Consider the following 24,905-nt stretch of genomic DNA (forward strand, 5'->3'; position numbering starts at 1 on the left):
ATTGAGGCGGCATCCTACATGCCACAACTAGAAGGACTCACAACTAAAATATACAACTATGAACTGGGGTGATTTGGGGAGAAAAAGCAGGAAAAAAAAAGATTGGCAACAGTTGTTAGCTCGGTGCCAATCTTAAGAAAACAGAATACATGCTTTCTGTATGTATGTTTCCGTTTACACACAGTTCAAAAACAGACAACAGAAAAACCTGCCCTGGATTGTTTAGATACGTATACATAGGTGACAAAACCATAAAGAAACCAGGCTCATAAAAGTTGGTCTGATGGCTCCCTCCAGGGAGTAGGGAGAGGGATATGGTTGTGGGGAGAGGAAGATTTCATGAGCATGGGATGTGTGTGCCTTCTAGGAAGTTAATGTTCTCTTTCTTGACGACTGTCATAGATGTTTACTCCATACTTTATAAACTTTACATGTATATTTTATATATATTTCTGTGTATATATACTACATTGTACAATTAAATAAATTGAACATTATTTGAGTGAATTATGAATCATTTAGTCATTATAAATAAAGCATTTAAATACACGAGCTTTTTAAGGATAAGGAGTGTCCTGTTCAACTCTGTATCTGTTTCCCAGCCGGAAAAATCATCTACAAGTAATAGCAGCCTCACAAATGTTTGCTGAATTGAATAAAATACATATTTTATAAGGAAAAATAATTTTATATGACAATTTTAGGATTAATGTGATGGGTCATAAGAATGGAAACAAAACGATATATATATTTGATTGTCACTTCTAAGAGACTTAAATGGACATTAATTCCTAAATTTCGTGTGTTTAAAAGCAATGCCCAGATTATGGTAACACAGTCTTTTACAAATAATGAGAATTTTGCAAATAAAAGTATCTAATGTTTTCACATATTATCGCAGTTAATATTTTTGCCAGTGTGTTTGTTCTTCTGTATAATTTATATGCTGAAGAAAAAGGACTAGAGTCCTTCCATCCAGGCACCATTTTCAGTGAACACAATAATTAAGATGCCAGCAATTGTAATAAAATATATCAAAAAAGAATGCTATAAACTTTACAATGTAAAAAGATAAACATAAGTAAAAATCTCAAAATATTTCCATATGAAGGCACCATGATTTCATATCTTGAAAACTCAAGTAAATAAAAAAAACAACTTGATCAGAAAATAAGAGGGCTGGCAAAATTGCAGGCTAAACTGACCATTATGTATTTCCACATTCCATAAGAAAAATTAGAGTTTAGTAAATTTTCTCTGGCCTAAAGTGCCACCAACTAACCGTTTTTTAAAGTACTACCAAGAAAAAAATGTTGCCAATTGAACTGACATAATGCATTCTTATCACTTTAAATTTTTATTTTATACTTGTCTAAAGAGTTCTTTAGATTTGTAAGATAGAGTTTTATCATATCATTTCTGTTTATTCATAAAAAGAAAACAGAAGCTAAACAAATAGGTTAAGGTACTCCTAAAACAATTTTACATTGACAGACCAACTCTTCTAAATTATTTTTGGACTCAGATATTGATGCCTGTGTTTTTCAACACAATATTGATGACTATGATAGGCAATCCCCCATGACCCTGTGTCCCCTACACTCTTGCAGGATATGCCAAGAACACAAAGCCCTGACCACCTTACCCACGGCATTTCTGAGAGTTGTGTTTTCTGAGGTAATTTTCCAAACAATGAGATGACCAACTTGCCAGTCACTATAAAAGCAGGAAATCCCCCAGCTCAATGTTCCTCTCCTGAACACAACCCAGTTTGTCCATCTAGCCACCTGTGTTGCCCTGTGGGAACTGAGAGGCATGGAGAACCTCACAGACTTCATCACCCCAGGAGTTCATGTTTTCTACCAGCATCCATGAAACAGTAACAGGAGCGTTTGTTTGCTTGCTAGTAGGGTAAAATCCTAAACTCTTCATAGACCCTGAAAATAATAACTTATGACCATCAAGAATGTTGGTGATGAAGCATTTCTTAAGAGTGTTCATTCTAGTAATGACTCAGGAATTTTCTGCCAAGCTGCTACAACCGTTTTGCAAGTTTTGATGCACATGCCAGGCAATTACTTCCACCTGGCTGACAACTCTTGTAAAAGTCTTCCCAGTTGGAGAAGTTACAATGGAAGGTGCATCTCAGAAAAGATGAAATACAGTACTTGATATAATGGATATTTTTTGTTTGTTCATGACTTGTTCTTCAGCTTCCTGATAACCACCTGATTTGAGGTATCTAATTATAAGGGTATTTGGCATAGTGGATTTTTAAGTCTATTCATTCATTTTCTCTTTCACTTTCCTAACAGGAACTCAATTTCATTAGACTTTCTTCCCTCCCCCTACATAAACCAGAGCAGATCCTCACGGGTAAAAGCCAATCAGGACAACTCACCCATCCTCACAGTGTTTGTATTTCATGAAACCTGAGACACATTATATTCAGGGCAGGTGCCTTAATGTAGGTTAATAAGATGTGAAGGGAGTGGACTTATGGGGAAGAAACGTCTTCACTCTTCTGACAAATCTATCAAAAGAGATGTTCTCTCTCTCAGGATGATAGTGGCTTGCCAGCCCTAAGTCAGTGGTGTCCTGGAGCCCCTGATACTGGGTTTTGAGAGCTGACTGTTAAATTTTCAGGAAATCTGTGAGCCAGTCGATATGAGACTTTCACTTGAAATCAGTCATGGTGGAAGAATTTACATCACAGAAATTGGCAAACGCTATAAATCACGGCTTCTCTCCAACCCCTAGAGCAGGTTGTTAAATATTTAGCAGTGTGCCACTGCCTTCAGTCCCATTCGGCCCAGTTAATTAGCTGGGGTGGAGTAACATGGGAGAACAGGGTTATGTACTGTTAATGTGCCTGCTAAGGTCCACATCTGAGAGTGCAGAGCAGCAGTTCTCAAAGAGAGAGTCTGCTAAGCCAGCGCCCAAAAGATGTCTTGTACTTAGAATCTGCCACAAGGAGCTTGTTTTATGTTTGCTGAATATGTCCTACTTTTATTTCATATGATGTAACTGAATTCATAGTTTTCCTCTACTTATCAAAATCCTATTCATTCTTTAAAGGTGAATCTGTTTGGGAGCCAATAGAGGATCTCTTTTTCCTTAGTCAGCAGAGTTTTAATTTTTGTTTAAATGGTAGCTTTTAAAAAAATTTTTTTGTCAAGATTGGCACCTGAGCTAACAACTGTTGCCAATCTTTTTTTTTTTTATTCTTCTCCCCAAAGCCCCCAGTACATAGTTGTATATGTTTTAGTTGTGGGTCCTTTTAGTTGTGGCATGTGGAACGCCGCCTCAGTGTGGCTTGATGAGCGGTGCCATGTCTGCACCCAGGATCCAAACCGGTGAAACCCTGGGCCGCCAAAGCTGCTGAGCGTGCAAACTTAACCATTCGGCAACTGGGCCGGCCCCGGTAGCTTTTTTTTTTTTTTTAAGGAAGATTAGCCCTAAGCTAACGTCCACCACCAATCCTTCTCTTTTTGCTGAGGAAGATCAGCCCTGAGCTAACATCTGTGCCCACCTTCCTCTACTTTATATGTGAGACGCCTGCCACAGCATGGTTTGATAAGCGGTACATATGTTCGTACCCAGGATCCAATCCGGTGAACCCCAGGCTGCCGAAGCAGAGGGTGCCAACTGAACTGTTATGCCACTGGGCTGGCCCCTAAATGACAGCTTTTAATATAAGATTTCTTTAAAAACAAACTTTTAGGGGGCCGACCCCACGGCCGAGTGGTTAAGTTCTTGCGCTCTGCTTCAGTGGCCCAGGGTTTCACCAGTTTGGATCCTGGGCTTGGACATGGCACCGCTCATCAGGCCACGCTGAGGTGGCGACTGACACGCCACAACCAGAGGCACTCACAACTAGAATATACAACTATGTACTGGGGGACTTTGGGGAGAATAAACAAAAAAAGAAAAGATTGGCAACGCTTGTTAGCCCAGGTGCCAAACTTAAAAAAAAAAAAACAAAAACTTTTAACTGCAATAACATACAGAAAAGTACACAAATCATAGGATAATCAGTTTTCTCAAAGCGAAGACACTTGTTTAACTACCACCCCAATGAAAATTCAGAACCTTACCTAAAAGTACAAATAATCTTCCCTATGTCCTATCCTGACAGCCAAGGTATTGGTGCCCGGTCTTAGTATTTGACCTACTTTTTTCTTCTACATGGTTCTATATGGTTCTTCTGATGGGTTTTCTGAAAATGGAAGTAACAACTCCAATTGCCATCTAAATAGGAAGAGAATTGGGGACTTGAAATTAAAGGGATGCATGTTATGACAGTATTATTACACTTGTGTAAAGACAAGGACCAAATAGAGGCTTGGTAGACTATCAGGGAATTCCTGGGAAGTTCCTCATCTATCAGGTTGCTCAGTTGTTGTGGGTCCACTTTCTGAATTAGAGCCTTGGAAAAGAAACCAGAAGATGGTGCTCCACTACTGGGATGGCATATGCATCCATAGTGCCTCCTACGAGAAATAAGTCCTTTGTCTCTGGCAACTCTGGCAACTCCAACCAATTGTGTAACTCAGTTTCATAGTTTCTATTGAACTGGAAGGCTGTCTCTCAAAATGGCTTCTGGCCTCTTACTTACGGTCTGCCCAAGTAGGTGATAAACTAACCCTCCAACTGACAAGCAATGGGAGGCATACTTAAAATATAAAATGGCTGCATTTCAGGTGACAGGGAAAGTCCAAGATTAGCTAGTGCCATTGCAATCTTGCAACTCACCTTGTCACAGTGATTAGATTATAAATGACACTTAACTAAAGCCTAAACCAATCAATGACTCAACATGGATATGTGAATTAACTTGTTCGAATCAGAGTGAAGCCCAGGTTGGGGTAATAGAGGAGCTTTCTGTTCTGGATGGTGAGGTGTGAGACTGTAAGTTCTGGGCCATCTGTAGCCCTTTTGCTACTATAACAGAGATGATATTTTTAAAGAATATTTTGGGAAGTAAGTTTTATTTTCATCAAATCTTGTTACGTTGAACACTATGTCAATCAAGGTTCAATCAAAAAGAGAGCAGCACCAGAAAATGTGTGTGTGTGAGTGCATGTGTTTTACAGGGAATTGATTTTATGCAATTATGAGAGCTGGTTTAAGCAGTCTCTATGAGGCTGTTGTCTTTGCAGCAGACACCGGAGCTTGAAGTTCACAGAGCAGTCAGGTAGCAAGGGAAGACGGCTGCAAAGTAGAAGAAAGTAAGGACAGGCTGGGACCTGAAGGCATGAGCTGGAGCTCTTGAGGATTATCCAAAACCCATGTCAGTTCTTGTTGCTTCTGACCTTGGTGGTATTGGTGTCCTGCAGAAGCTGGAGCCTTCTTCATGGAGCTAAATACTTACAGCTGACCCAGGAGTTGGAGACTCTGAAAGAGTGTCCAAGGGAAGCTAGAGCAGCTGCAAGCCCTGCCACTGCTTCACAACAACACGGTAAGCCAGCAGACAAGCAGCCACGTCTGTGAGCTACAAGATGGCTGCTGCTTTACTTCTGCCCTTCGAATCTCCCGTAAGAATATCTCTTGTGGCCTATTCTAGGTAGAAACATACAGGGAGAGGAATTCTGGAAAATGTAACTCATCCTAGCCAAGCTGACACATTACAAAGTCACCACATTACCCATTCGTTGAATCAGTGGCATTCACCCTTCTATGGAGAAGATAGATACTACTAAGAACAAAGAGTTTGTTTTCAGCTTGAAGTCTTCAAGCAAAGTTATTTGATTCTTTTTTTTTTTTTTAAAGCTTGGCACCTGAGCTAACAACTGTTGCCAATCTTCTTTTTTTTTCAGCTTTTTCTCCCCGAATCCCCCCAGTACATAGTTGTATATTTTAGTTGTGAGTCCTTCTAGTTGTGGCATGTGGGATGCCACCTCAAAGTGGCCTGATGAGCAGTGCTACATCTGCGCCCAGGATGCGAACCACGGAAACCCCGGGCCACCGAAGCGGAGTGCAGGAACTTAACCACTCAGGCACGGGGCCGGCCCCTATTTGATTCTTCAGTGAGACAACTGTTCAACCAGTTCAGCTTTATTCACAGAGAAAGGGGCTCTCTAAATTTGTTATATATCAAACTCAAAGCGTTAAAGTCTGAATATGGAATTTTACCATAAGCCACGATGCAGAAGCAATCTAGATAGGACTCAGAATATATGTAAGAGAAGGACTATCCAGGCAAGCAGAGGAAGAAGAAAGCCTCTCTGCTTAGTGGAAACAAGGAATCAGATATGCACGTATTTTAACATAAAATCTCATGATGATGAGGTTGAAGAGAAAGTTGAAAGCAGAGTAACTTTTCCCAGTTCTTGGAAAAGACTGTCCCTTGGGCTGCTCCTCTATCCCCAATTTGGGGTGATCCCAGCAGAATAAAACATGATAACATGTGGGATAGTTAGGGAAAGGAGCTGAGTCATCATTCCTGACCTGCTATCAGCTCTTATGTCAGTTTCAAGGGACATAATGTTCTCACATGCTCCAAAGGAGTTGAGAGAAAGGGGACCACACTGTGAAGGCAACAGAATGGAAAGATGAAGGATGTATCTGAGCCTTCATGGTCATTGTAGCAACAGCAAGGGAAAAATTAGAGACTTACTAACTGTCCCACAGTAGACACCACAGCAAGAGACCCAGGAGCAAACATCAGACATCCTGAAGAAGTGATGGATAAGCATATAGAAACAAAGTTTGAGTACAACCACTCTCTCCCCCTATTGCTTTCAGGACACAAAGCCCCTCCTACCACTATCATTATGAATCTACCTTGTAGTTTAGGTAGAATGAGAAGAAGAAAATCTACAAGATAGAGCATTTATTTGAAAGAGACTTTACCAAAGAAGAAATGGAAGTACCATTAATTGACAAAGTAAACACCTTCTCTACTACACATTCCAGTGGAAGCTCAAGAAGAATGTTCAATTGTAGAAAACTACATTTTCTTTGTAAAACAGATGTAAATTTGCCATCTTTTCACTTGATCACAAAAGAATACATCAGGAAGACAAAAGGCAGAGTGAAGAGAATTAGATAAAAATGGAACAAGAGCCCAGCATGATCAAAACTTGTAAGAAACCTGTTGAACCCCTGTGTTAATAAGCCAACCAACTTTTTTTTATTATTAAATCCAGTTTGTGTGAGGTTCTCTGATACTGAAGATCTTTATTAGGGCTATAGAAGGCAATTTAAATCAACCAGTAAGTCACAGAGTTGGGAATTAAACACAGGATGTCTAACATCCAAAGCTGGTCTCTTAATCACTACACCATAATACAAAGGTGTAGCCATTCCCTCTGTGGTGTTTGCTGAATCTGAAATCACTTGCTACTCAAAGTATGGTCCAAGGACCAGCAGCATGGGCAACACCTCGGAGCTTTTTAGGACAGCAGATCTCACGTGGCCCCACCCACCCCAGACCTACCCAGAATCTGCACTTCAACAAGAATTCCCAGTGATGCATATATACATTAAAGTTTGGGAAATACTGTTTAAAGTCATTCTTTTTTTTGGGTTTTTACAGCATGTTCCTTACTCATTGCTGGTTAAATACTGATCTATTTCCTCACCAAACCTGTGATATTCTTGAAGGCAAGAAATATGTTTTTTTTTTTTTTTTTTGGTTTAAAATATCGTTTATTCATAAATATGTCCCTCTTGGGTCTGCTCCTCTGGCCGCCGTCTACTTGGCCATGTCAATCAGGCTCTGCAGGGAGGTGGGCACCCAGGTCTTCTTGCCCTGGATGAAGACCACTCCCCGGTCAATGTACATGACGATGGGGCCAAAGGTGTAGAGCTGCTTCCCTTCGTGTCGCTTCCCGATGATGGGCATGAAGACGATGTTGTGTTCCTCAGCCTTGGTCTCAATGAGGTCCTTAAAGTTCATGGGCATGGAGCCGGCGGCCATGCCAATGCCCCTCTGGGCCATGTTCTCAGCCTCCCGTCGCTCCTGCATGGCCTCGTACTGGAAGTCCTTCCTCCGCTCTACGTGGGTGAGGTAGGCAATGTTCTCTCGTGCTCCGGGCTGCATGTAGGCCCCCACATTGGAGGACACCGCCCTGTTCATAATGTCAAGTGCTTCATTAAACTTGTCGTTGACGGACAGGTGTGCCAGCACTTGGTCTGAGAACACGGACTTCCAACCCAGGTACCACTTGGTGATCTCCTCATAATTGGGGCTGTTACTGAGCCAGGAGCACAGCACCTGAAGCCACTTGGGAAAGAAGTGCTTTTCAAGAAGCCCCACCAGGCTGGAGACAGAGATCATCCCTTCCCAGGTGATGACCCAGTAAAAGGCATCCATGTGCTGCTGGTGGGGGTTAATGACCAACTCGCCAAGACACATCTCCAGCTTGGGCACTATGTTCTTGACCATGAATGCTTCCCAGGAGCCAGGGGTGAAGACCTCCTTCCAGGGCTGCAGAATGAGCTTGGCTGAGGAGTCGCTGGGGTGCCACTTCTGCAGGGCACGGGACAGTTTGCTGCGGATGGAGGAATAGAGCCGCTCCAGACATGCCTGCATGAGGGGCAGCCACGGGTGGATCCAGGAATGGATGGGGATGGTGTCCGTCAGTGGGTTCCAGTTCTCCACCTCCTTCTGCAGCTTGGGGAAGATGAGCTGGTCCAGGATGGTATCTAAGATCCACACGGGGATAATGTGCACCCAGCTATCCAAAAAGTCCACCATCGGGTCACAGTTCCTTGGTTGCCACTGGGTGACAATGTTTCGAACGAGAGGCATCCAGACTTCCCAAATGAGCCTGTGAAAGGCATCTGCCAAGAGGTCCTGCTCACCGTGCGACAGGAGCTGGTCGTTCTCCAGGAGGCTTTTCCACTTAGAGATGATCTCGGTGCCATAAGTACAGTCTTTGAGGGGGTCCCACTCCTTGAAGTACTCCTTCATGAGTGGGTAGACGATGGCCACGGTGAGGTCCACACGGTGGGACATCCAGTAGTCCTCATAGTACTTGTCCCTCAGGGTCTCAAAGATGTGGGTGCACCCGTCCAGCGTGAGGGGGTCGCTGCAGTTGGGCTGCATGCACCGCTCGCACTCCTCCACCATCTCCAAGACCTTGCTGAGTTTGGAGATGAGCCGCTCCTCGTGGTCCAGGACCTCCGACATCTTCTCCAGCTCGTGGGAGAGGTTGACCACCATGTCCCGCTCGTACTGCAGCTGCCGGTCGTTCTGGATGATCTCCTGCTCCGTGAGGTCGATGAGCAACTGCAGGTTGTGCTCCAGCTCTGGCAGCGCGAAGCCCGGGGCCTTGGCCTCTTTGCCGGGCTGTGGTGGCTGCGGCGACTGCAGCAGCAGCCCGTCGCCGGGGACGTTGTGCTTGTGGCTGATCTGGCTGTAGCTGAAGTAGACCTTCTGCTCGCGGCCAGTCATGTCTATGACCTTGACCTGAGAAAGCTCCTTCTCGGGGGCGGTGAGCTGCTTGCTAACCCTGCCCTTGGCCTTCAACTCTTCCACGGTCTTGTAAAAGTATTTGGGCTTCTTCTTGCTTCCACTGGGGCCTTGTCTCCACTGGCTCAGCTCCTTCTGAAACTCCTCGGCCTCTTCCTTTGAGTGGACCACAGGGAAGTCCTGCAGGGACTGGGGGGTGCGCTCGGAGCCGTAAGCTCCCACAGCGCCTCTGCCCTTTCTCTGTTTGGCTTCGATTGGCTTAATGATACCTTGTGCATTCTTCCCGAGGCCCCTCCCAGGGACGTAGCCCATTTTCTGAAGAAGCTTCTGTCCAATTCCTTTTGTGTGTCTCTCCCAGCTGCCAAAATCCATGAAAGACTTGGTTCCTCCAGCAAAGCCTTTCTGGCTGGGTGTAAAGTTGCCTCCCGTTTTTAACTTCTTGGGTCCAAAATCCTTAGGAAAGTCATCCTGCTTGACAGGCTCCTCTTCGTCATCAGAATCTTCCAGCTCCGCCTCCTCTGCTGCCCGCTTCTTGAGCCCCGCGCTGATGAAGCTGACTGGCGCTGAGCAGTCGCGAGCTCGTTTGCCTCCAAAGCTGGGTCTCTCTCCATCCGAGGCTCGCTCTGTCCACACTCCATTGGTGGCCTCTTCCTTGGTCCGCCAGTGGCGCTGCCGGTTGGGGTTGAATTCATTCTGGAGATCCCAGTCGGTGATCTCGAAGTTCTCCCGCTCGTCCTCATCATCATCCATGTGGCCTTCCCCGTCCCGGTAAAAGTGGGGCAGCGACATGGCCAGTCACTTTGAGAACGCCTCTACCGTGCCCAGTGCGGAACACAGTAGCCCCCGCCGCGCGTGCGCGAGGAGCCCACTGCTCCGGCAGCCGGAACCCGGAAGTGGTGGCCGGAACCCAGAGTGGTGGCCGGAACCCGGAAGTGGCAGCCGGAACCCGGAAGTGTTGAGACCGGTCCGCCTTTTTTTTTTTCTTTCGTATTCTAACCACTTGTGATAAAAACTGCTAGTTGTCCACCAAAATCAGGGTACATTGCTAATCTACATTTCCCAGCCTCCTCTGCACTCAGATGTGACCATGTGACTAAGTTCTCTCCAACCCAACAAAAGCAGAAACATTGTGTACTATTTCTGGGCCCAGGTCTTAAGACTGTGGGTGTGCTCTCTCTTTTTCCTGTTCCCTTGGGCTGGAATCCACTGTGACCCAGTCTTGATTATGCAACAAGCCATTGGAGAATGACAGAACAAGTAGGTTGACGGAAGCTGGATCCCTGAATAATTGTGTGGAGCAGAGCTACACCAAAAACTGAATCATTCACCTTTTAACAGTTACACAAGAGAGAAATAAACTCCTATGTTCTTTAGACCACTGATTTATTGTCGGGGCCTTTTGATACGGCAGCCTAGTCTTGCCCTAAATAATTCACCACTCCATTTTATAACAGACCTGAGGTTATAAGGATTCCCCTCATGGAGGGAGAATGTCCTCAGATACATGAGACAAGCCCTCAGCAGCCATTTCTGTACTATGTGATCCTAGACATAGCTGATCGATAGGGGAGTGGAGCTCTTACCCAAACCCCATTTGCATTTTCCCTCCAAGAGATTTACAATTTTGAAACAAGACAGAGGCTGAAAATAATTGGGGCTAAGTCATGTTAATGGCAAGGCTTTAATGTTGCACTGTGCAATACAGGAACATGTGGCTCTTTGAAGTAAAATAAAATCTAAAAGTCCGTGTCTCAGTTGCACTAGCTACATTTCAAGTGCTCAATACTATTTGTGGCTTATGGCTACCATATTGGACAGAGCAGACGTAGAACACTTTCATTAATACAGAAGTTTCTACCCGACAGCACTGTCCTAGAGAGAATGTCCATGATGTCTCCTGGTTCCAGTCCTTCTCAAAGATTGCTTGTTGAAACCATTCCTTAGATTCCGTGGGATACAACAGAATCTCTACAATAAATTCCCTCTCTTGCTGAAACTAGTCAGATTTGATTTTATTATCTGCTACCAAAAGGACCTTATATACATGGCACTATAACTACAAAATACCGAGTCCGATGGGGGAATTCTCAGGCTTATTTTTATTTGACCATACTTCAATTTTCACGTGATTGATCACTCCTTCCTCGACTCTTCCTTCCTGGGCTTTCATGACCCCCCTCTCTTAGTTCTCTTCTAACCCTCTGACATTCTCATAAGAATTGGTATTTTCCACTGAACTCTTATTCATCAATATATATTAAAGAGAGGGGACTCTTAAAAAGTGCAGGGCAGGCTGAAGGACAGACATGTTTAGGTTACATATTTTATATCTACAGTTCTCCTATTGGGCTTCTAAACCACGTATCTAATTGTTCACTAGATACTTCCACCTGGAAGTCCACAGGCACCACAAAATGGATGTACTTCAAACTGAACTAGTCCTCATTCAAAATCTAGCTTAGATATTTCCAACTTCCTTGTCTCCCACACAGAGAAAATGCACTCTGTGAATACTGCTATCATGGAATTTATCATCACACTGTAGTTTAAGTGTCTATGTATCTCTTTTGAATAGAGACAACATTGTCTTCCCATCTGTATACCCAGCATAGTGTTTGACACATATTAGGCATTCAATAATTTTCATTTTAGCAAATTATAGTCACTCATAAATTTTTAAAGAAGAAATAAATGTGTGGAGCAGTCAACTCCAGAATTATGCCAATACCTCTAGGTCTGGTGGCCATACAGCTAAATCAGCCACAGTTATCCCATTATCATCACATCTTAAGACCTAGACATGGGAACACAGAAAATTGTGAGCATAGGTTAGGATTTCTTAGCGAATTTTTCCACTTGAGACTTTTTGTGCTAACTCTAGAGGGATTTATCTAAGATGTTGGTGACTTTGGATGCACTTGAACCACCTCAGTTCTATAACCTTTAAGATAAATGGTGCTGAGCAGCCAGCATCCCAGCTGCCACTCATCCCTCACAGAGACACAGGGATAAGTGCTGGTTTCTAATGCTGCCCGAGTCCTCCTGCCCTGTATCCTTTGTTTGCTAAGATAAACCAACCTGATAGCTCTCCAGTTGAGAGGACTGGGCGATTTACTCAGCAGAACATACTGAGCCTAGCCGATAGTAACAAGCCAAAATGCCTTCAAAACACAGGCCGGGCGGCTCCGTGGCCGAGTGGTTAAGTTCCCACGCTCCGCTGCAGCGGCCCAGGGTTGGGATCCTGGTTGTGGACATGGCACCGCTTATCAGGCCACGTTGAGGCGGTGGCCCACATCCCACAACTAGAAGGACCTGCAACTAAGATATACAACTATGGGGGGTGGGGGTGGGAAATAAAGCAGAAAAGAAAAAAAGATTGGCAACAGTTGTTAGCCCAGGTGCCAATCCTTAAAAAAAAAAAAAACCCAGGCCGGGACATCAACATGTGAAGAGGAGGGTGGGTAGGGAAACGGAGAGCATGCCATTGCTTAGCTGTAAGCTACAGAAAAACGCTTTTCCAGGCCAAACATAGCCCTAAAGCTGCTTGATCGTGACCCCTGTTCCCAATCGGTCGGCCGGCCCAGGACAGGGTCGAAGGACGAGAAAACAGTGTAGTAAAGAGTCACGAGGGTAGCCAGCACAGACGCCTCTCCTCAGGGCTGTAAGTTACCCACCTGATCTGTGGAGGGCTGAGTACAGTCCCTTTATTTTTGCCCTGCTGGAGCTGACATCCCGTGAATGACTAATATTAGTTATTCAACGGGTTCCTGGAAAGCGCAGCCCAGTGTCTGGGCGCTCAACAGGCGTGTGTCTGAGGAGCGCCCAGGGAGGTGGACACTGCAGGGCCGGCCAAAGCGGTGGGGGAGACAAGGAGGGAGAGGAGGGGGGGACGGGGAGGAGCGGAGACGGGGAGGCGGAGAGGAGGAGAGGGAGAGAAGGAGGAGGGGAGAAGGGGAGCGGGAAGAGGCAGATGGAGGCGGGGAGACGGCGCGGAGCCACAGGACGCCTGGGAGGACGCCGCCGGGAACCCGGCAAGGCGGGGCGGAGAGGAGGCGGGAGGAGGAGCTCTCCGAGCCTCCCGCCTGCGCTCCCGCCAGCTCAGAGCAGGCGCCCTGGCGCGGCCCGCGCCCCCTCCCCGCCCCCGCCGTCGCCCGGGCGCAGGCTGGCGTCAGGGCCCGAGGCCGTCGCGCTCCCGCCTCTCTCCGCGCTGTCCGCTTCGCCTTCGGCTCGCCGCGCCTTCCCCGCCCCGGACGGGCCGGGCCCTGGCGCAGGTAACTGCCCGCAGCTTGCTGCCCCTCACGGCTCCAGCCTCCTCCCCGCGCCGGCGGGTTCCCGGAGTCCTCGGGCCCCTCCGTGCCCCCCTGTACCGAGCATGTCCGCGGCCTCGGCCAGCCCCGGGGTCCGTTCCCAGCGCCGGTCCTGGCCCTTCCCTCGCTCCAGGCCTTCCCCAGCCTCCCGGCCTCGTCCTCCTGCCGCAGCATCCTCAGGCTGACGGAGGCGCGGGGACTCTCGCGGCCGGGGCGCCCTCTGGCCGGCGGGGGACGATGTCAGGGTGGGGCCAGACCTCGGCCGGAACCCTGGTCCTCCAGCTCCTGTCCTGTTCTCCGGGCGCCTCACCGGGTAGTGGGCGGCCCTCGCTCTTACGCCTCCCCCGCAGGGCCGGGTAGAGAACCTCAGAGGAGTCCCTGGGGATGACTTGTGTGACGTGGTCGTAGGGAAACTCCTGTGTTTGGCCTTAGTTGGTGATAAATTGAGCCTAAGGAATGGATATGATTTCTTAGACTCGTCTATGGTGAAAACCACAGAAGAACTTGGATTTCTCTTGAAATTGCATTCGCCAATGTGTTATAAATAAAAGATACTCTTTTGGGTAGACTTAGCATATTTCTCCTAACGTGTTTTGTGACTGTCATTGACTTCATTTTTACTTCTCGTTCTTACATTAACTGATTTTACTTGTTTCGTGATGTTTATTAGCATCCATCCGTACCGTAGTGTTTTGGGTGCGAGTTGCATATATAGAAGAAATAACCTTTGCTACATAACAGGGGGTGATTTTTAGAGTTATGAAAGATTGAAGACCATCCGTCATCAAATGTGATAGGGCTCTATCCTCACATCTTGAAATGGTTAGCTGTCTTTTATACTTTACATTTTAATTGCAAAACTTATGAGTATACATCTGGAGTATTTTAAAGCAAATCCCTGTTATTTTGTAGAATGTCACTAAACTTGGGTTCACCTGATGTTTCCTTGTGATTAGATTCAGGTTATGTATCTTTAGCACATATGTCACAGAGATGTTTTTCTCATTTTACTTATCAGGTGGCACCTGATTTCTGTATATACCATTTCTGATGATTTTCATTTTGAGCACTGGATTAAGTGGAGTCGACCTGGCTTTTTCATTGTAAAGTTACTCTTTTCTCCTTTGCAATTAATGAGTGTTTTATAGGGAGATGCTTTGAAGCAATGTAAATATAAAATTTTTTTTTTTTTTTTTTTTTTGAGGAAGATCAGCCCTGAGCTAACATCTGCTGCCAATCCTCCTCTTTTTGCTGAGGAAGACTGGCCCTGAGCTAACATCTGTGCCGGTCTTCCTCTACTTTATATGTTGGATGCCTTCCACAGGATGGCTTGCCAAGCGGTCCCATGTTAGCACCCGGGATCCAAAACAGGGAACCCCTGGCCGCCAAAGTGGAACATGTGCGCTTAACTGCTGCACCACTGGGCCGGCCCCTGTAAATATACAATTTTTCATCAAATGTTAAGTTTATTCTTTTACTTATTTATAATTGTATGAATTCATGGTTTCCTTTTTTATCCCATGGATTTTTAAATCCATTACTCTACTTTGTTTTGATGCTCAAATTGTCCTCAGTTTGGTCAGTGAGGTCCTTTTCAGTATGGCTCCTGTGTTCTCTCTCTACTTTGTCTCCAGCACACTTGCCAGGCTGTCCCACTGCAGGAACATCCTCCTAAGATTCTCGCAGAAATGGACCATTGGCCTAGGGTTACACTCTCCTCATTCTGCTTGGGTTCTGACAACTGTTCCTGGCCTCCACAATCCTCAAACACAGCACAGGGACTTGCTAGGCACCTTCACTACATGTTATCTCGGCTTCATTTTTATGTGGTAGTTTACACTTTCTTACAGCTTGGTGGCTCAGGGCAGTTTGCACTGCTTATGTGGCGATTGAAGGCTTCAAGGGTGTTTATTCCAGGAAGTAAGGTAGAAGCTGTTTTGCCTTTTATGATCCAACCTTGAGAAATGCATAGCATCACTTCCATTTTATTTTTGGTCAAAATCCCACCCACTTTCAAGGGATGAGCCATAGACCAGAGCTCTCAATGAGAGAAGTGTCAAAGTCACAGTGTAAGACGAGCATGTGGGGTGGGAGATATTGTTGTGGCCTCTTTTGGAAAATACAACCTGCCACACCGAGAAAAGAAAATCACATAGAAACTTTATTGTGAAAATCTTTTCCTCATTCTTGTTTATCTTCATAGTGTGAGAAATAACTTATCAAAAAAGCAAATACATTTTGCCTTATATCTTATTCAAGATAAAAATGAGATACTGAATGTGTTGTCAATATCTGACCTTTAAAAAGAGAGTTAACGAGCTACTGAGAGAGTAATTTACCAAAACTTTATGAAAATTCTAAATTAAAATTCTCAGTAAATATTATGGGCTGTTTGTTATTATATTTGTTTTTCACAGCATTTTGTGACTGTTTTTACTTAATTGGTCATTGATATCTTAACAAGCATGGAGATAAGATTAGAAGTTTTGACATCAACAAGTATCAAGCAGAAAAAACCCTGGCCACGAGTCTGCTGGTTGGGACAGGTAAGTTTTTTCTTTATTTGTACAATACCAGGCATAATATGTGTTAAATGTCTGCTTTGCCCCTAAAATTGAAGAATGTTCTATGGCCTTTACAAAATAAAACACCATCCTTAGGGGCTGGCCCCGTGGCGAGTGGTTAAGTTTGTGCGCTCTGCTTCGGCAGCCCAGGGTTTTGCTGGTTCGAATCCTGGGCCAGACATGGTACACTTGTCAAGCCACGCTGAGGTAGCATCCAACATGCCGCAACTAGAAGGATCTACAACTAAAAATACACAACTGTGTACCGGGGGGCTTTGGGGAGAAAAAGGAAAAATAAAATCTTTAAAAAAAAAACAAAGCACCATCTTTAGACAGATCACCTGCACGCTGAACAGGGGTTTTGTGTGTTTGTGGAGTTTTTTTGTTGTAGTGAGTAAGTTAGCTTTTCCAGAAAGTTAAGTGGTCTGTCTAGAAGAAATAGTTTACTTTCAAAAAAATATTTTTCATATTGTGTTTGAGAAGGTTGATATGGCAGGTATCAAAAGGGAATATTTTATCTTCTGATTCTTTCCCTACTGGAATAGTCAGTTCCCATTTTGGTTTTCATGAATGTGCAATAAAGTGCCGCTTAGAACTAGAATAAGGATGGGCCACAATACACTAACAATCCAGGAACACCATTCGCAACGTGGAATAGATTCCTCACCTTAGGAAAAGTGGGAAAACCTATAAAATCCTCTTAGAGTTTGTAATAATTATTAAAATTAAAAAATTTGGTGTTTTGTGTCATTTCCTGTGAGAAATTATACCATTAATTAACTTCCTCTAGAACAGTGTCTCTCGAACTTTTTGATAGTTCAGAATCATTTGGAGATCTTGTTAAAGCATGTGCTGCGCCCCACTCCCAGAGTTTCTGATCAGTAGGTCTGGGGTGGTGTTGGAGAATTTCTGACAGCGTCTCAGGTGTTGCTTATGCTGCTGGTTAAGTGATACTTTGAAAACCACTGCCCTAGAATATATGAAAACAAAGTTAATTCAAAATAGCATACTTTTTGGGGCCGGCCTGGTGGCGCAGCAGTTAAGTGTACACATTCCACTTTGGCAGCTCGGGGTTCGCTGGTTCAGATCTTGGGTGTGAACATGGCACCGCTTGGCAAGCCACGCTGTGGCAGGTGTCCCACATATAAGTAGAGGAAGATGGGCACGGATGTTATCTCAGGGCCAGTCTTCCTCAGCAAAAGGAGGAGGATTGGCAGCAGTTAGCTCAGGGCTAATCTTCCTCAAAAAAAAAAAAGTATACTTTTTCTAGATACTAAAAAAGTGATCAGAGCCAGGGGTTTCAGAAGCCGTATCCATTTTAATCTAACTAAATAATTTAAAAACTTACCCATACCATTGTTCAAGTTGATGAGATTAAACAGCAGACAACCCAGTTTTCTCTAGCAGAATTGGAAGACATTCCTATAACTTTAAACTTCAAAGAAATCTAAATGCAACCATTAGGTCATCTTACCTAGGAATTCTGATAAGAGGTATTTTAAGATAGAATGAAAAATCTGCAGGTTACTTCATCAACTTTACTTTTCGTTTTATGATTTATTGTAAGGGTTGTTCTTAGATGTCACTTTGTTTTCCTTTCTGGGATAATTTATTTAGATAAGATGTTGAATTAATTTCTGGCACCTCTTAAGTTTCTCACTTGTTTCTTCTCTTAGGAAAATGAAGCTGTTTTTCTTTTGGATGATAAATTCATAAATGAAATTAATTTGCTGTCAGGAAGGACAAAGAAGAAAATTCCTAGTCTGCAGCCTTTGTTGAAGAATGTTATTGTCCTAACAACGTCCAGTAATGGTTAAGTAGTACTGAGATTTTCAAAAGCCTAGTTTAACTGTATTTTTTAACAATTTGGGGTAATATTAACGAAAATATTAGATTATAAGAATTGTATTTCCTTTTTTGAAACAGATGCCTGGCTGGCTGGGGTACTCACTACAGGGGAGGTTTTCCTTTGGAACAAAGATCAAGATTGTTTGAAAACTATACAAGCAACTGAAAAGCCTAAGGAAATGATTAAAGCTGCAGTAGGTGAGAATTTTTTATTTGTTTAAAATAGGTTTAACTTGATAAATAGGAGGAAAAGAGGATGAAACATTTTCCTATTAATATTTTAAAAATATATCTCTAAATGTGTGTATGTATGTATCTGTATATATATATTTCCGTATGTATATATGGTTTTTTTTTTGGTGGTGGTGATTTGTGATACTTAGATTTGTCTTGAAAAAAGAAAAGTCTGGCATGCCTAACATATCTCTGATAACAGTGGGTTCCTAATAACCACCTAAGTACATGCCAAATGTTACTATTATTTGTACTTTGAATTTATTATTAGTACCTTAGTTTTACATCCTGAATGGAAACATCATTTTGATTTCTTATTGTCAGAATAGATAAATTACATACTTTCTAGAGAGAATTCAGACTTCAGAGGTTTAATTGCTTTTTTTTTTCCTTTTAGCAAGCTCTTTGAGACTGTACTTGTATGTATCTGGAAATGGGAAAAGAGTTCTGCTTATAACTCCTTCTGGATGCATATTTCTTTGGGAATATTTGGAATTCAAGAATATCATATCTTCTAAAAGCCCTTCATTGGTGGGCCAGTGGTCCCAGATCATACCTGAAGAAGCAGTTCATTTGCCTTCCACTAAAGATAAAGAAGCTGTAGTGCATGCTGTTTTCATAAAAAATGAGGTAAAGTCCAAATCAGACAGGGTGTTATAGAAGTTGAGATTTCAGACGAAGAATAGAGGCTGTCCGTGAAGCCATTGAGCGGAGTGTGTAATGGCATAGCTATGTATCTCTAGTCATCATTTATTGTCCTAGTAATTGTGAAATTATTGTGGAAAAGATATTTTTCTATTTCCTGGTCACATTTTTAAAAATATTTATTAAAAATGGTTTGAGGGGCTGGCATGGTGGTGTAGTGGTTAAGTTTGCATGCTGTGCATTGGTGGCCTGGGGTTCGTGGGTTCAGATCCCGGGTGCAACCTATGCACTGCTCATCAAGCCATGCTATGGTGGCATCCCACATATGAAATAGAGGAAGGCTGGCACAGATATTAGCTTAGGGACAATCTTCCTCAAGCAAATAGAGGAAAATTGGCAAAAGATCTTGGTTCAGGGCCAATCTTCCTCACCAAAAAAAAGAGGGGGTTTGAACTTACAGCTTCCTTTCTCTTTTCCTAGTTTTATTTTTCCCTAGTTTTAAAATGTAACTAGTTTTGTAATTTAAAAAGCTATAATTGGTGATATTAAGTAAGCCATTTAATTCCAAGGACATAACACATTCATTAACTAAAAAAACATTTTATTTGTTTATTTAATTTTGCTGAGGAAGATTAGCCCTGAGCTAACATCTGTTGCCAATCTTCATCTTTTTTGGCTTGAGGAAGATTAGCCTTAAACTAACATCTGTGCCAGCCTTCTTCCACTTTATCTGTGGGTTGCTGCCACAGCACAGCTGAGGAGTAGCGTAGGTTGATGCCCAGGATCTGAATCCACAAACCCGGGCTGCTGAAGTGGAGCGTGCTAAACTCAACCACTGTGCCACAGGACCAGCCCCTAAAAAACATTTTAAATAGCTGCTTGTTACTCTTTGTATGTGTGGACCAACATTTTATTATGCAATCCCCTATAGTTAGAAATTGCATTTTGAAGTTTTATTGTTTTCCTCTACCTTCCCCCACCTTCAGGGGTAGTGCCCTATGTAACTATAAAAGAAGAGAAAAATAAAAATATAAGAATCTTTCCAGTTATAGCTACAGTAAATGGCAGTGTTTTCTTAAGAGAATAAACTGTGCCTTGATTTCCCATTTGGGACCTGCCTCTGGCTCAGAAATAAATTACTTAGTCTTCAGCTTAAGGTTAAGAATAAAAATATAAGCAGGAGCTCAATATGTTTCATTTATTTTATTTATGATGAGAAAGATGTTTATGTTTTATATATCTTGATTTATTTTCAGATTAATTATATACTAAAGCATATTAAATTTATCTACAGTTATTTGGAGACTGCTGCTTGTGTTCATTTACTTTTTATTCTGGGGAATGCCTGAAATTAACATTTCTAGCAATTCGGTGGCATGAGAATGTATTTACACCTATAAGGTGAGGAAAATGTTTCCTCCTTCCTTATTTTCTTTGCCTTTTAAAACGTTATCATCTTTTGGCCCATAAATACATAATAAAATTAGTAAAGGAAACGTGAACTTCAACTTCTGAGACCTCATAAATCCTTTATTCTTGTAAGTATTGCTCTGTTTCTTTAGTTTTCATTTTTAAATGTTTACTCCGGAAAGTTTTTCTTGTTTTTGTTTTGTTTCCCTTCTTGGAATTGAGAAAATGTAAAAGATAAGGCAAGCTGTGGTCTTACTTCTCTTAAGATTATAAAAATAATTATTTGGGGAAGTAATTCAATTGAATTTTAAAAGGGGCATAACTTACTTGAATTTGCTACTGTGCCTTTCAAATGCTTAAGCTTTGTTTTATTAACAATAGTTACATTTATCTAAAACGCCCCATAAAATAGAAAGAACGCCTTAAAAGCATATAATGCCTAAGTAAGATTTAGTAAAATAGTGTGATTTTTTTGTTTTTTTCTGTTTATTTTATTTTTTTATGCTAACAGAACTTGTTAAGCTGTAATTTGTATAAAGTAAAATGAACAAATCTTAAGTATACAACTAGATGGACTTTGACAAATATACATGTATGTGTAAACCATCTTAATATCAAATATAGAACACTATCTTAAAAATCCTCTCTTCCATACCTATTTAATCCCTGTAAAAATGTTTGCAGTGATGTAGAAATATGTGTATTTGAATCTTTAGTGGAAGCAGATGTGTTTGGGGTTGGCTATGGAATGTGCCATTACTAACAAAACTCCGACATTGAGCTTTTTAAGTGGTGACTACTCTTTTGTACCCGGGATGATACTTCTTTTAGATTATTTTTAATTTTTTTTTGGAGGAAGATTAGCCCTGAGCTAACAGCTACTGCCAATCCTCCTCTTTTTGCTGAGGAAGATTGGTCCTGAGCTAACATCCATGCCCATCTTCCTCTATTTTATATGTGGGATGCCTGCCACAGCGTGGCTTCATGAGTGGTGCTAAGGCCACGCCGAGGATCTGAACCCTCAAACCCTGGGCTGCCAAAGTGGAGCACACAAACTTAACCACTGTGCCACCAGGCTGGCCCTCTGGGATGACACTTCTGAATGGTTGCTAAGGGGCCCCCTAGTGTATGTGCACATGTAGGAGTTTAGTGGGACCCTTTAATTTTTTCTAATGAACTTATATTGATTTAGAAGTTATTATACTTGCTGTTTTCAAATATTTCATTGTTTCCTTAGATCATTGCCATTCTGTGTTCATTGGGCACAACAAGATTGCCTTCTGAGCAGTCTGATTCCTAAATGTGAATCAGTAAAATCAAGAGGAGCTCTAATTTCTGCCTTTTCCAGAGATGGCCTTACCCTGGCAGTAACTCTTAATCAGAAAGATCCAAAGGTCAGTAAATGTAATCTGTCTTGGAAGAACCTATAAAAGAGAGTGTTTAGTCCTGTTTTGAGGTTTTTTTCCTCTTGAAGATATATTTTTTTCTTAATACTACTTTATGTTCTTTATATTGGTGTTTTCTCATCCAACTTAACATTGTGCATTGGTAAAGTTATTTAAATTAGCTGTCATAATTTTTGAAACTTGGTCTTCAGAAGTGAGCAGAGGATAAGGGAAAAGAAAGAAAGAAGGGCAAAGTGCTAACTGGTGTTCTTAAAATGTGGTATAAGAGAGAAAAGAGTTATAGGTGGTCAGCATTGCCTTGTGAGTTGGGAAAGACTCCCTAGATAGTTTGTCACTAGAATAATAGATCTCTAGCTTCCAGAATTATAAGTAATGATTAAAGTGTAATAATTTTAATGATTTTGTTGTCTTTTTTTTTTTTTTCCTTTCCAGGCAACTCAGGTATTATTTATAAACACACTGAATTTTGTTACTCTCTATGGTAGCCTTAAAGGATGTAGTAATAAGAATCCTGTGGTTCCAGCTACACTTGTCAGGTAAGAACTCTTGTATTTCTAGATAGTGTTTTTATTTTCTTTTCCAATAAGTTATTTTCTTCTCGTAAGTTTAAGGCTCTGATAATTCAATAGGTATCTAAATAGATGGATATTTAGATAGATAATGCAACTTTCAGCATTTGTGCTTGATAGATTCTAAAAATTGCTTTATATAGGGAAAGCCTTAAATACTTTAAGGAAGGACCTGGAAGGGTGGAAGATAGGTGAACATATATGTTTTTTCTTCTATTTATTTCTGTGTTGTCTCAGGAGGAGTGGAATCATGGAGTAGAGAAATGTTTCACTTAGTTGGAGAGGTTGAAATGAAAGAAACTTGGGAAGACCATTCAATACTGAGACACTTATAGCCCTTTAAACAAAGTTGGCATTCTCTGTATATGGGTCAGTAGCAACATAAGTGGTGATTTTGGATGGCACATGAGCTACCGCCAGGGCCTGTATGGGACTGTAGAGTAGGAATATTTCCTCTTGGACTTCCTTATTTCCTTTTCTGAACACTTTTCTATGTTGTTCTCTGAATTTCCAAAGTTTTCAGGTCCCTCCAGCCTTGCGTCTTCATTTTCATTCGCTCCCCAAAAGTTCCTGTCCAGAAGTATTACTGGTCTCAGTGCAGGTCTGTTTGACTTGGGGTGTCCTGTTTACATAAGGAGGAGCTGCATTTTGTCCCTGTGAAACATTAATATGACCAGATAGTTGAGTAGTGGTAACGAAGAGGGGAGAGGGATCTGCTGCCGAGCGGGACTCTGGCAGGCTGCAGGGAGCGCTGGCCTGGTATTGGTCTATCAGTAGATCTCAGCTGTGGACACCAATAGGATTAAAAGCTGTTCTGATTAAAATGTGAATCACTAAAAAGCCTGACGCTCTTAAGGAGTATTTTCATTTTATGATTTGCTCATGAATCTCAGTAAATTCTAATTGGTATGTCGTATAGAGTAGATGTTTATGAATAAAATCCCTTTTTCTTACCTTTATTCTGGGAAGCAAAATACACAACATGTATGTAGCAACTGCCTACTATGCATTCTTTTCTCCTTATTTTTTGAAGTGTTGCACCCCTGCTTGGCCAGTATAAATTATAGAGAGTCCTTTGTAAATATATTGTCTTGCTTTTTTTTTAGGTCCTACTGGGTAGGTGATATCAGCTGGACTCACGATAGTCTTTTTCTGGCTTGTGTGTTAAAACGCGGCTCCCTGGTTTTGTTGACCTGCCAAGGTGAATTGCTCACATTAGTTACATTTGGTTGCTCAATAGAATTTGGGCCAGCAGAATTTATTCCTCTTCACCCACTAATAACATATAGGTGAGACATTTGAATTGTTTTAATTTGTTTATGGAAGTTTTTCTCTTTTGGTATTACTTTATTGTGTGTTTTTTTTTTGATAATTTCATCTTTCAAATTGTCTTCTTTCTTTAAGTCTATCATCTCAATATCTGTTTCTTATTTATAGTTTTCTTCTATTTCTTTTTGTGGCTTAATCCTGGTGAAAATTTGCCATTGTGACTATGTAAGTATAAGTTATTTAAATATTCAATAGCACTAAAAATTTATCTTCTGTGATATAAAAATTAAAGTATGATATGTCTTTTAAAGTTTTAAAAGAAGAGCACTTAGATGAATTAGTAACTCAAAATTAGCTGGGCACATGGATTTATCTACTTTTTTTCTCAAAGGGAAAAAGGGGAAAAGTTTTTGGAAGTAGATAGAAGACTTTATAATTTAGCTGTATTTTAATTTTTAATTGTGAGATGGGGGATTGGTTTGCCTTTGGAGTCAGATCAAGATTCAGATCTTGATTCTTCTACTTATTAGTTGTATAACTTGGGGTAAGTTATTCTTTAAGCCTCTGTTTCTTTTACTGTGAAATGAAGATGACAATAAGTGTCTCCTAGGGTTGAGGGAATGAAGTAAGATAATAAATAATGATAAATTGCCTAGCACAGTTGTGGCATAAAATAAATGCTCAGTAAATATTTGTTGTTATGGATGTTGATATTGTTAAATATGGCTAGACACATATACACAGCTATTTACAGAACAAAAAAATTGGAAAAGGCCTTTGAAATGAATCCATTCCCTTTACTTTACACAAAGAAAACTGAGGGGGTCGTGTGTGTCTTTGGTTATATTTAGCAGAAAAAAATGATACTGAATGGTTAGCAATAGGAAATTCTAATGGAAATATTTGTCATTTCCTGCAGTAGTGAAAGTATTTTTTCCTTATTTCTTGAGGTCTTATTCATAATTAACTTGAATTCCCTCACATTCTCCTTTAATATTTGGGGGCCTTTCAAAATCAGTTGCTTTTTCTGATTACAAAAATAATATATATTCATTATTAAAAACTTAAAAATCAAATGTTACAAAATTAAATAATGAAGAAAGTGAGAGACTTTTGTAGTCCTATTCCTCAGAGATAACAATTAACATTTTAGCCTGTTGTCCTCCAAATTAAAAAAAATTTCCATAACATTTTAATAACAATATTAGTTTCTTGTTTAAAAAAAAAGAAAT

General features: G+C 41.8%; 1 protein-coding gene and 1 pseudogene across 11 annotated transcripts in view; one reads left to right on the plus strand and one right to left on the minus strand.

The window, feature by feature from the left end:
• Positions 1–7,165: 7,165 nt before the first annotated feature.
• LOC103549863 (tuftelin-interacting protein 11 pseudogene) lies at positions 7,166–10,579 on the minus strand (annotated as a pseudogene).
• Positions 10,580–13,475: 2,896 nt separating this feature from the next.
• The window catches only part of CPLANE1 (ciliogenesis and planar polarity effector complex subunit 1), a 114,841-nt gene continuing 103,411 nt past the window's right edge, over positions 13,476–24,905 (plus strand). For 9 of the 11 annotated variants that reach the window (XR_011530396.1, XR_011530394.1, XR_011530395.1 and 6 more), the window contains exons 1-9: positions 13,476–13,692; positions 16,146–16,274; positions 17,969–18,104; positions 18,219–18,338; positions 18,772–19,004; positions 20,314–20,420; positions 21,667–21,823; positions 22,268–22,371; positions 23,511–23,693. Coding sequence is in view for 6 of the 11 variants with exons in the window: in XM_070586969.1 (XP_070443070.1) it covers positions 16,194–16,274; positions 17,969–18,104; positions 18,219–18,338; positions 18,772–19,004; positions 20,314–20,420; positions 21,667–21,823; positions 22,268–22,371; positions 23,511–23,693 (1,121 nt within the window). In the remaining 5 variants the exon portion in view is untranslated. Of the gene's footprint in view, positions 13,693–16,145; positions 16,275–17,968; positions 18,105–18,218; positions 18,339–18,771; positions 19,005–20,275; positions 20,421–21,666; positions 21,824–22,267; positions 22,372–23,510; positions 23,694–24,905 lie in introns of all 11 variants that reach the window. The other 2 variants (XM_070586976.1, XM_070586977.1) reach the window with 1 other exon arrangement.

Source organism: Equus przewalskii, chromosome 20 (assembly GCF_037783145.1).
Source record: "Equus przewalskii isolate Varuska chromosome 20, EquPr2, whole genome shotgun sequence".
NCBI classification, from domain to species: domain Eukaryota; kingdom Metazoa; phylum Chordata; class Mammalia; order Perissodactyla; family Equidae; genus Equus; species Equus przewalskii.